Below are 11737 nucleotides of genomic sequence, written 5' to 3'. Positions count from 1 at the left end.
AAGGTTATGGGCCCAGCTCAAACCTAGAAGAAGTTCAAGAAGTTAATTTTGAAATTTGAAGATGTCGACGAGAAGGTCACCAGTTCGAGATCCAGCACGAAACCAGAACGGAGAAGGTGGAAATGCTGGTCAAGAGAATGGTGGTCAGAGGCGGTCGCGCCTACGGTGGTTCTGTTTCGCTTCCGGCTATCGAGAAATTGAGAGGCCGGGACAACTACACCACTTGGGCGTTCGCTATGAAGATGACGCTGATCCGAGAAGGAATCTGGTCAGCGGTCAAGCCACCGGCGGAAGTTGCTGTGGACGAAGATTTGTCGCTGCGCGCGTTGTCGGCGATTTGTTTAAGTCTGGAGTCCTACAACTACAGTCATGTGGCGGATGCGGCAACCGCCGCGGAAGCTTGGGAGAAGCTGGAGAACGCTTTCCAGGATAGGGGTTCTACCCGGCGTATTGGATTGTTGCTACAGTTCACATCCGTGAAGCTTGTCAACTGTGCCAGTATCGAAGCCTACGTCGATCAAGTTATGACTGCGAGTCAACGTCTAGCTGCGATCGGGTTCAAGGTGGACGATTCCTGGTTGGCGGGGATTCTGCTGATGGGACTTCCCGAGCATTACGAGCCGATGATCATGGGACTCGAGGCGTCTGGGAAGGCGATGTCAGCGGATGCCGTGAAGTAGAAGATCTTGCAGGACGTGAAGGTTGAACGTGGACCGAAAAGTTCGAGTGTGGATGGAGCACTGTACAGTTCGGCAAGATTCAACTCGTCTAAGGCAGCAGGATCGAAGAAACCGAAGACTTGTTACAACTGCAAGAAGGTTGGACATTTTGCTGCAAATTGTCCGGAGAAAGTGACTACGAAGGGACGGAAACCCCAGGGATTGTGCTGTATCTTTGCTATGGGTGATGTGATGACCAAGGAGTGGTATTTTGACTCGGGGGCCACCACTCACATGGCGAGGTCGGACCAAAAGTTTACGGATGAGGTACCGATGAACCACGAAGTTGGAACAGCGAACAGCAGCAACATGATGGCCGTTGCGAAGGGTTCTGTTGCCCTGGACACACGTGAAGGCGAGATCAACGTTGGCGAGGTGTTGAAGATCCCGGACCTTGCAACGAACTTGTTGTCGGTAAGTGCCATTTGTAAGCGCGGCAACAAGGTGGTCTTTACGGCGGACCGATGTGAAGTTTGGTCGTTGGGACGGTGATCTGGTGATCACTGGCGTCGAGAACGATGGGCTGTACCGTTTGGAAAGACCGGAGAGATCGTTTCTGGTGAGCAAGTTGGAGCTTTGGCACAAGCAACTCGGCCATTTGAACGTTGGGAGTTTGCAGAAACTCAAACGGATGGCGGACGGAATCGAGTTCCAGGAAGGCGTGCTGCCAGATTGTGTCTCGTGCTTTGAAGGGAAGCAGACTCGACAGCCGTTTCCAAGTAGCAGCTCAAGGGCAACTGAACTTTTGGAACTGGTCCACTCTGACCTGTGTGGTCCGGTGGAGGTGCCTTCGCTTGGAGGAAGTCGGTACTTTATGACGTTCTTGGATGATGCGAGTCACAAAGTCACGGTGTACTTTCTGGAGAAGAAGAGTCAGGCACTGGATGCGTTCAAGAGGTTCAAGGCTCGAGCGGAACGAGATTCTGGTAAGAAATTGCGAGTTCTACGTACGGACAATGGCAGAGAGTACGTGAATGCAGATTTCCGCAAGGTTCTGGAGCAGGACGGGATTGGTCATCAAACCACGTGTCCGTATACACCAGAGCAGAATGGTCGGGCTGAGCGACTGAACAGGACGTTGGTCGAAAAAGCGCGGTGCATGCTGAACGAGGCCAAACTGGGCAAGGAGTTCTGGGCTGAAGCGATTTCGACAGCGGCGTACTTGGTGAACCGTTGTCTGACACGAACGCTTGGAGACATGGTGCCGGAACAAGCATGGACCGGAAAGAAGCCGAATCTCAAGAACCTGAAGGTTTTCGGTTCGAGCGTGATGGTGCACATCCCGAAGGTAAGACGACAGAAGTTTGACCCGAAATCAAGAAGAGGTACTTTCGTTGGATATTGCGAGGGCGCCAAGGGGTACCGTGTCTATGATCCTGAAACGGGAGATTTTGTGATCAGTCGGGATGTCGTCGCCATTGAAGAAGGTTCATCAAATAAGAGCGTGGCGTGTGAGCTGATTCTGAAACCGGTCGAATTCATGGAATTGCACTTTGTTGAAGCCATGCAGCCTGAGTTACTTATCGAGCGTGAGGACGTCGTTCGAGACCGGCGGGACGAGGGAGATCAAGCGGGCGTGATCGAAATTGGTCATGAAGATCCACCCCCGGAGGAGCCCGTTGAAGCCTTGGTTGACTTCCTTGAATATGCGCTCCCACCGCAACTAAACAAACCAGCTGACGAGCAGCAAGGGTTGAGGCGCAGCGGTCGGGAGCGCCGAGTCCCAGGCAAGTACAACGAATTCAACTGTTATGGCACTTTTCCTGGCCAAAATGTTTTCCCACAGTCAGCTGCCACATCCCCGATGCAATCCGTTATTGTTGAGACCCGAAGAGCTACGAGGAGGTTCTGCAACGGGCAGATCGAGATCGATGGATTGCGGCCATGCAGGAAGAGATGAACTCTCTGAGCGAGAACAGAACGTGGGTGCTCGCTGATTTGCCAAATGGACGAAAGGCAATCCGGAACAAGTGGGTGTTCAAAACAAAGCGAGGTCCGGAAGGAGCTGTACAACGGTACAAGGCGCGACTGGTGGTGAAGGGTTGTTCACAACGGCCCGGTGTGGACTACGACGAAGTCTATTCTCCGGTGGTGCGGTATGGTTCGGTACCTGATGGCGCTTTCGGTGAAGTACAACCTGGACATCGATCAGATGGATGCAGTAACCGCTTTCCTGCAGGGCGAGCTGAACGACGAGGAGATATACATGCTACAACCAGAAGGGTTCGTGGATGCTGGAGGAAGAGTGTGCAGACTAAAGAAAGCGTTATACGGTTTAAAGCAGTCAAGTCGAGTTTGGAACACTCAACTGGACGCGGCTCTTCAAGATTTTGGACTCCATCGTTCGGCAGTTGACCCGTGTCTGTACTGGTCGTTCCAGGGCGATAAGCTGTTGTTCGTGACGATTTATGTGGACGATTTTCTCATCTTCACGAACGATCTGAACATGAAGAAAAAGTTGAAGGCGAATCTGAACAAACGGTTCAAGATGAAGGACCTGGGCCAGGCATCGCACTGTCTTGGAATCAGGATCACAAGGAATCGCGAGGATGGAAAGCTGTGGCTGGATCAACAGGCCTACGTCGAGGACATTGTGAAGCGGTTCGGTATGGCGGATTGTTATCCGGTTGCTATGCCTGCGGAACCGAGCTTGCGGCTGGACAAGACCATGAGTCCTGGAAGCAAGGAGGAAGCCGAGGAGATGCAAAAGGTGCCGTACAAGGAAGCTGTTGGGTGTCTTTCGTTTGCAGCTCAAGTGACACGGCCGGATATAGCTTTTGCAGTCAACATGGTGAGCCAGTTCGCTGCCAACCCTGGAAAGCAACACTGGGACGCGGTCAAAAGGATTTTCCGTTACCTGAAGGGGACTGCTAACAAGAAGCTGGAATATTCGAAGGAAGGTGCCGACCAGATCAGAGGATACACCGATGCCGATTGGGGAGGAGATCCAGATGATCGGAAGTCCACAACTGGTTACGTTTTCACCCTGCAAGGTGGAGCCATATCGTGGAACGTCAAGAAGCAGCCGACAGTGGCTTTGTCGTCGTGTGAAGCTGAATACATGGCGCTCTCTCGGACGATTCAAGAAGCCATGTGGTGGAACAACCTGCGAGCTCAGATGTTCAAGGTGGAGCCTGTGGACCTGTACTGCGACAACCAATCTGCAATCGCCATCGCTAGTAACGGTTCGTACAATCCACGCACGAAACACGTGAGCATTCGCTACCACTTCGTGCACGAGAGTCTGCAGCATGGACTTGTGAAGCTGGGATACGTATCCACCGTTGAGCAGCCAGCGGACGGATTCACGAAGCCGATGAACAGCCAGAAGCAGACGAAGCTATGCGAGGCCATTGGAATATCGGATTAGGGAGGAGTATTGGTAGATCGAAGTAATCCGTTCATGGAGGATTTGGCTCTGGAAGTCGACGTCTGTAAGCTGAGCAAAAATAAAATCATTCTACTGCGAACAGTCTACAAGACAAGACGTGTTTTCTCTACTCTACTAAACATCGAAAAATGAAGTTGAAAAAATTTTGCGACCAATATTTCGATTTTTTGAAAGAATCTGTATTGATTCAAAAAATCATAACTCGGTCAAAGATTTTTTGCCCATTCTGAAAATTTCTGAAAAGTTGGCATTTGATGTCCTCTAAAACATATCAAAAAATAAAAAAAAATAAAAATAGTGTTTTTTCGCAAATCAAGTTTTAGTGACAAAAAGTTAAATTAAAAATCACAAAAAAAAATTTTACCGTGTATCATTTTTTTTCAGTGTAGTCCATATCCATACCTACAACTTTGCCGAAGACACCAAATCGATCAAAAAATTCCTTCAAAAGATACAGATTTTTGAATGTTTACATATCATTTTTGTATGGACTGCCAAATTTGTATGGAAAATTATATGGACAAACTAATGATGCAAAATGGCTTCTTTGGGCATACCGAAGGCACCAAAAAAGTTTCAGCCGGATTAAAAAATACAAAAATTAAAATTAAAGAAAAAAGACCGATTCCGTAGAGAACTGCTCATCTTGACTAATTGAAAGTCAATTGACATATTATATGACAGACTTCGTTAAATAATTGTTTTGCAATCATTTTAATTGGAACACACTAGAGTCAGCACATTGAATTTATCTACCTAAAAAACTAACACAGTTACATCACACAAGTGTTGTTACCTCTCAGGTGAATATCTTGACCATGCCAATGTTTACAAACAAACGCTCTGACGCGCACAGATCTGAAAGTCCTTCTACAAAATTGAATATTGTGTTTCGATTATTTTCACGCATGGAAACGTAACCAAAAATGTCCAAACGTTGCTGCGCGGCTTCCTGTTTCAATTCCAACGCCAACTCAAACCGATCGCTTGAGTACTTTGGCTTCCCGAAGAGCATGGAGTAGTAAGTAAACTCTGGAAATTCGATTTCTGCCCACCATTGAAAAAACGGCAAATATCCACTTTTGGCAAAAACGAGATATAAGCACCAGGTGGTAGAGGATGTTCCAACGCATCTTCTGCAACTAGAATTTCACTAAAATAGTGTTTAGATTTGGCTGCCGATGCGAAAAACCAAACGGCTAATATGCCACTCTTATGGGAAATTGCCTTAAAGAAGATTTGGTGACAAACACTAAAACGCGTTTTTCTCGGAATACTTGATTTGGCATAATAGCCGAATTTTCAATTATGGGCAGATTTGCGCTCCCTACTTTAGTAGGCGATTCAAGACATTTTTCTTGATGTAAAAAAACTTTCGAAAAGTTTGTAATAAGAAATCGTTTGCCGGGAAATGCAGGGGACTAGGATTTTTATTGAACCTATCTGCATAAAATTTTAAATATAGTCCTCGAGTAGAGTAAGTGTACATTGTACGCACTTTATATGGACACTTGTAAGAATACGTTGGAGTGGATATGTTATAGATTCTATAAAACAAACTCGATCTATCAATATCGAGGATCCTTTTATACCCACTTTGAATTAGTCAGTTTTTGAAAGGAAGTCCGAATCTCAGCTTAGGATAGTAACTGCACACAAGTAATGATAAAACTACGAAATAAATTAAAGCTCAAAATTCATACTGTGTGCACCATTTGTAAGGATGTTTGTAAGAGATGCTGAAAAACGTGACTTCTGAAAGGTCAAATAATATAAATTTACATTTATTTCCCAGTGCCACAGCATGGGCCAAAGCTGCTAGCCGGGAGGATTTGCTCGAAAAGAACCTAAATAACATCGTGAAATACTATCTGTGTTCGGAACATTTCACCACCGACTGCTTCCAAGATCCGCCCCACAACCGGAAGTTGAAGAAAACTTCTCGGCCGACTATGGTGGTCCCGATACCGACGATATTCCGCAACAATTTCGACGAGTGCGTTTCGAAATCTCTGAAGGAAGACATCGCCGACGTCCAATTGCAAGAGCAGTTGCCCGAAGATTCCGGCGGATGCAGTTACCTAGCGGAACAACAGACAGAACTGCAGGATCCGCTGCTGCTGGAAGAGTACATTGCTTTCAACCAAGAACACGATCAAGACAGTGAGATACTGGAGGAACATTTCGTCCAGAGTAGCGACGACTTCGAATTGCTGGCGGGAAAGGAAGAAGAGTTGGTAGAGGAAGAGGAAGAGGAATGTCAATTTTCGGAAGCGGAGCCTAGTCCTAACCTGTGCCGACTCTGTCTTTCGAACGGAGACAACGAGCTGCTGGTGCCAATTTTCGGGGATGGGAGCGAGATGGCGTATATTTTAGAGAGAATACTTCCCGACTATCCGATTTGTCCGGGCGACGGGTTTTCCCAGAAAGTTTGTCTCACATGTTTGGAAGATGCGACGAGATGTCTAAACACGATAGAAATCTTCAGAGCAGCACAGGAGAAACTAAAGCGATGAAAAGAGTTTTGAGTCAAATAAATTGGAATTTCTTTCATCTTTTATTAAAACAACTGTATTTTTAAGTTACATCAGATTTATAAAAAAAAACTCGTAAAGCTATATTCCTCTTCCTTTCATTACTCTGCCCAAACATCCTCTCCTGAATTTGTTTGATGATATATGAAAAATAAGTGATCATAAAAAATCAGTAATTTTCGAACTAAACTGGAGAAAGACGATTTTTTTTGTACAAAAAACGGTCGTGTTAATTTCATATCAATACTAAATTCTGATTTGTATGATTGTTGTATTGGGGGGAAACGGAAGGATGTATCGCGCTTCAATAGTGTGTAAAATTTACGTTGAATAGATAATATTTGAAAGGCTATACAATTCTACGCCTTCCAACTAATGCAATGCAATATGGATCAACATCTTCACCCAACTCAGTAGTTTGAGTTGGTTTTCATCTTTTTGCTTCGATGAATACTGCCGTTGTTGCTGCCACCATCGTCAATGTCGGAGCTGTCCGATTCCCGGGAACTGTCGTTCATGCCCAGCCCCAGGTCACTTCCCTCGCCGAAATTTCCGGTAGCCCGAGCCTGTTCCAAAGATCGAACTGTGGAAACAAAAAAAAACAAAATCAGCTGTTGAACAAAAGCTCGAAAGTTCAACATTATTCACTTTGCGTCTCCAGCAGGCTGTTCTGCCGCTTAAGATCGTCAATGTCCTGCTGGTGGGAGTTGTTCTTGCGGCGCATAAACTGAATGTACTCGGCGGCTTTCTTGAGGATTTGCGCCCGGCTTGCCTGAAGTAAACGAAAGGTAAATAGACCACATAACCCGACCGGACGCACCGTTTACCTTTTCCGAGCGTTTACTTACTTTCTCGCCCTGCAGCGACGGCACAGAGTCGCGGAGAGAAGTAAAGCTGTCCTTGATGTGGTCACGCCGCTTGCGCTCCAGGGCGTTGTGGTGGGCGCGTTTTTCCGCCTGCGCGGCATTCAAGGGTGGCAAATGTTGAGAAGAAAAAAAAAGTGTGAAGCGAAGCTAAATCTAACAACTAGGGCAAATTCTCATATGTTTTTCCAGGTTAACACAAATGCCAATGCAAACTTGCTAAACTCGCTTGCTCACTTTCTACTTAACTATTTATTGCTCGATTTTAGTTTAGGGACCATCCATAAACCGCGTGGACACCTTGAGGGTGGGGGGGGGGGGGGGTAGGGGGTGTTGATTGTCCACACTCAATATGAAAAAGATTTTTTTTGTATAGACAATTGTCCACGAGGACGGGGGTGGGGGGGTTTGATTTTTTTCTAAAAAAGTGTCCACGTGTTTTGTGGATGGTCCCTTACACACTTTCACAAGAAGTAGCTTTACAACAAAGTGCTTATATTTCTGATTGTTCCCCTATCTATAAGTATTTGTATACAAGGCACGCTTATTAATATTTTTGTATATTTATTATAATGAAAAAAAATCTAGAGTATTTTTTTTTTGGGAGGGTGATCCAGCCGCACATCGTTGATGTCGAAACCTCTAAACTGGGCCCTCGTCCTGTCACGTCCGTCAGTAGTCTTGTCGTACATTACAACTAGAATCAGATCTGCCAATGAATTAGTACACTTCGACCAAATAAACACTGACGCTGTATGGATCTGACTCTAGAATAAATGCACAGTTGTGTGTTATTCATATGTCCAAAATGTTCAATTATTCATATAAGTCCAAATATTCATCCAAATATTCATTTGCGGATAACTACCTAACTTGAATTGAATACAGGATTAAAAGCAACCTATCCGAAAGCTACTCTTATTTCAAATCCCCGACATTTTAATTAATAGCCAAAAAAAACGTTTCTTTTAAAACCTGTCTGGCTTCTTTTAAAAAACAAAAAAAAAAATGAATAACAGTTCATATTTTACAAGTCGTGAATTGAAAAAGAGACGACCATTTGATCGTCAGAATTCCAGTAGATCCTCGATTCGCAACAATGGTGGATACAATCATAATCCGACAACCGTTAGTTCAACAAATCAACGAATTTAGTCCGATATCATTTCACTATTGATTGATCGAGACTCTATGGAAATTTTAACAAACCAGAATGGTATTTATGCTACTTGAATGAAAATCACCGATTCTGATAGAATTACTAAATTCACTGTTACTAATTTTGCCCCTAAATAACTAAGCAAAGTATAAAAAGTTGATATTTATAGTTAAAATCCTAAATTCTACAAAAACTTTTTTTTTCAAACCCGCATCCTAACCTGACACCCACATTAAGATAGAGAAAAGTCACATATGCACATAAAAGACTGCGCATCTAAATTAAGTAGGCCATGGTAACTACCAATACTCACAGTACAGTTCGTTCCCAGCTAGCCAACACGTCGGACACATTAAGGCCTTTAGTCTAGCATAACAAGCCCGTTTTTCTGTTACTAACCTTTAACGACGAGAAAAAGGTGCTTGGAAAATTCTCAAAAACCCTCAAGATGACCGACTTTAAGCTGGCTCAGACCGTCACGAAGCTCCAGCTTTCTTCGACCGAGAAAAATCAGTTTTCCAAGCCCGTTGCCAATGCTTGCATCGTAGTTATCAAGACGACATAAAATTATTTCAAAGATCCCCGGTTCGTCTGTGAACTCCAAACGACACGAGACCGATTGATCTCGCAGCATGAAGCCGTCGAAACCGCAGCAAAATTGCGTGCCTATATGTAGTTGTTTGACTCTGGTTTGACTGATTAGGGTGGAAGAGACCTCCGAGACTGATGGTTTAACACCGGAGATGTCGTCGGAGAAGGAAAAAGCACCCGGTCAGTCGCCAAGTAAACAAAGGCAACCACCCCTGGTGGTTAAGTATACCACGGCTTTTCACAAGCAATTTGGTTTCGAGCCGATTTACAAACTAATCCGATTTGGAACCAAAGTGACCTGCTTCTCTGTCAAAGAGTTTGACAAGTTGCGAGAGCTCCTGAAGAAGAACAAAGTGGAACGATCTCACCGGGTATTTGTTCGCGGTTTACCTGAACTGAACCCTCTGCTGTAGAGGGATTTGTAGCTGGTCGCCCAAGAGGTGCTTGCCACCACAAAGCGGAAGGACGAAACTCAGTACATTGTTGTCACCTCATGGCCAGGTGCAACAGCTGTGGGGGTCCCCATGTGACGGACGACTGGCTAATACGACCAAGAAATACATTTTTCACCGTCAATCGCGTCGGGTACTCCATTGGAACGGCTGCCAGCTATCAAAGACACGAAACTACGCCCAGTGAGAATTTTTTTCTATGGGAAGACGACTAATATTGAAGTTAGAATGCTTTTTGATTTGAATACGTGCGAATTAGCGAGCATTCGAAGCTGCGACACTCGAATTTGAAGATTAAAGGATCAGGAATATCAAAATTGTAAGGGTCCTAAAACCCATTTTTGGTTACTTTTTTTCATTCTAATGCAAGAAAAAAAAATATTGACAAGACGACATTTTTTTCAATGGTTCAACTATGATCCCCTTGGAACGAGCTGTCAAGTAGGACCTTTTTTGTCAAGAAGGGTTGCAAAGTTAATTTTTGAAAATTTATTTGAAAATCAATTTTAAATTCTTTGCGGTCGGGTCATTGTACTCAGAAAAATTACCTTTATCTTTGTGAACAAATTTAAGTTCAATTTTAGGACCCAATTACGCCAATACAAGCGATTGTTTTTCTTTTCCAATCTTCCCCTAAGTATGCTCCAATAGGGTGTAATATGGTTGTATGGAAAAAAATAAAGTTGTCCAAATTTAGCGAGCACAACCATTTTTCAGTTCCTTTTGGGGTCCTAAACAACTCCCCAAAGTTTGAGAACGATTAGTTTAGTCCTCACTTTGCGCAAAGCGTTTCAATTTTCTATATAAATTGTATGGGAAAAACCTTTTTTTTTTTTGGATTTTGATATTTATAAAATCCACGTTTCACGCTGTACTAAAACCGAATTCATATTCGGATGCTCTGGAAGGTGCTCTACAATTTTCCCGAAGAGAGTATGGTACTAACTTGCACCTATAAATAGATACAGCGTGTTAAAAACTCGTCTAAAACATCCGAATATGAATCCGGGTTTAGTACAGCGTGAAACGTGGATTTTATAAATATCAAAACTCAAAAAATGGGTTTTCCCATACAAATTTATATGGAAAATTGAATCGCTTTGCGCAAAGTGAGGACTAAACCAATCGTTCTCAAACTTTGGGGAGTTGTTTAGGACCCCAAAAGGAACTGAAAAGTTGCTGTGCTGGAAAATCAATTTTGATATTACACGCTAATGCTCCAAGTTACTAGAATTTTTAAAATTTAACTCTTTAGTTTTAAAACACATGAATTTAATAATATTGCAACGTGCGTATGATCTGCGCTATTCATCATTATTCTAGGATTCTAGTATTTGTTTTTTTTTTGTGTTTGTTTTTGATGATTTTCACGCGAAACAAAAATCACACATTGAAATGCGCTCTAAATACATACAAAACTTGCTCGGTCCCTCGATACATGTTTAAGCGTGAAAGAGTTTCGTCTGTTGACCTTGAATCCATTACTTGAAGAAACTTATAAGCCTCTCACTTACCTGTGAGTAAAACTGGCCCCCACTGGAATTCCGCGGCTGACTCTTGGTGTTGTCCGAGTCCTCGCCATCCTGTGAAAGCAAAACACAAACTTATTTTTTCCAATCTGTAGTCGGAACCACTTTCGGAAGGCCTCACATCGCTATCTATATCTATGTCCCGGTCGTCGTCACTCATGTTGTCGTACGAGTTTCCGGCCTGGTCCTCGTAAAGGCGCATTCACAGGCTGTTCCTGGTCGCCTTTTGCTGGGTCACAAGAAGAAAAAAAGGCTGCAAACTTCAGGTTGCCTCCCACACTTGTACGGAATCGCTATCGGAATAGCTTCTGCGCCGGATGCACTGCACGACTTGCACAGTTGAGAACCACAAAATTGCTTAAAATGGACGAAATTTACGATTTTCTCGGACCTTTTTTTAAGTCGCAGTTCAACAAAGAGCAAAAACGCGACACACGCACGACCACACGATGAAATTTGACAGCGAAAAGAGGAGAATGTCAAAATGGCTGCAATGGCC

At 44.1% G+C, this 11737-nt stretch overlaps 3 protein-coding genes across 4 annotated transcripts; 2 read left to right on the top strand and 1 right to left on the bottom strand.

Annotated features, from left to right (window-relative positions):
* The first annotated feature begins 899 nt into the window (after nt 1–899).
* On the top strand, nt 900–1211 carry LOC120431378 (uncharacterized). The gene has a single exon (XM_039596508.1). The coding sequence runs from the start codon at nt 900–902 to the stop codon at nt 1209–1211; it is 312 nt and encodes a 103-aa protein (XP_039452442.1).
* Nucleotides 1212–4929: 3718 nt separating this feature from the next.
* LOC120431382 (THAP domain-containing protein 1-like) lies at nt 4930–6679 on the top strand. Its single transcript, XM_039596511.2, has 2 exons — nt 4930–5131; nt 5906–6679. Exons 1-2 carry the CDS (start codon nt 5037–5039, stop codon nt 6624–6626), a joined length of 816 nt encoding a protein of 271 aa, XP_039452445.1. The 5' UTR covers nt 4930–5036; the 3' UTR covers nt 6627–6679.
* Nucleotides 6680–6684: 5 nt separating this feature from the next.
* On the bottom strand, nt 6685–11700 carry LOC120431383 (protein max). 2 transcript variants are annotated; one of them, XM_039596513.2, is made up of 5 exons: nt 11360–11700; nt 11224–11292; nt 7472–7600; nt 7293–7416; nt 6685–7227 (listed from the first exon to the last, which is right to left on the bottom strand). In XM_039596513.2, exons 1-5 carry the CDS (start codon nt 11438–11440, stop codon nt 7055–7057), a joined length of 576 nt encoding a protein of 191 aa, XP_039452447.1. In that variant the 5' UTR covers nt 11441–11700; the 3' UTR covers nt 6685–7054. The 2 variants fall into 2 exon arrangements, with proteins under 2 accessions (XP_039452447.1, XP_039452448.1); XM_039596514.2 differs by having other exon boundaries at nt 7493–7600.
* Nucleotides 11701–11737: the final 37 nt, after the last annotated feature.

The sequence above is a fragment of the Culex pipiens genome, chromosome 1 (assembly GCF_016801865.2).
Source record: "Culex pipiens pallens isolate TS chromosome 1, TS_CPP_V2, whole genome shotgun sequence".
NCBI lineage: Eukaryota > Metazoa > Arthropoda > Insecta > Diptera > Culicidae > Culex > Culex pipiens.
The sequence above is the reverse complement of the archived record's forward strand: the minus strand, read 5'-3'. Positions and strand labels throughout refer to the sequence as shown.

Coding starts and splice junctions, on each gene's coding strand:
- LOC120431378 (XM_039596508.1), top strand. CDS start 900: ATGGGTGATGTGATGACCAAGGAGTGGTATTTTGACTCGGGGGCCACC.
- LOC120431382 (XM_039596511.2), top strand. CDS start 5,037: ATGTCCAAACGTTGCTGCGCGGCTTCCTGTTTCAATTCCAACGCCAAC. Junction 5,132..5,905: donor TTCCCGAAGAGCATGGAGTA/GTAAGTAAACTC, acceptor TTTATTTCCCAG/TGCCACAGCATGGGCCAAAG.
- LOC120431383 (XM_039596513.2), bottom strand. CDS start 11,440: ATGCGCCTTTACGAGGACCAGGCCGGAAACTCGTACGACAACATGAGT. Junction 7,601..11,223: donor GGGGCCAGTTTTACTCACAG/GTAAGTGAGAGG, acceptor AATGCCGCGCAG/GCGGAAAAACGCGCCCACCA. Junction 7,417..7,471: donor TAAGTAAACGCTCGGAAAAG/GTAAACGGTGCG, acceptor CGTTTACTTCAG/GCAAGCCGGGCGCAAATCCT.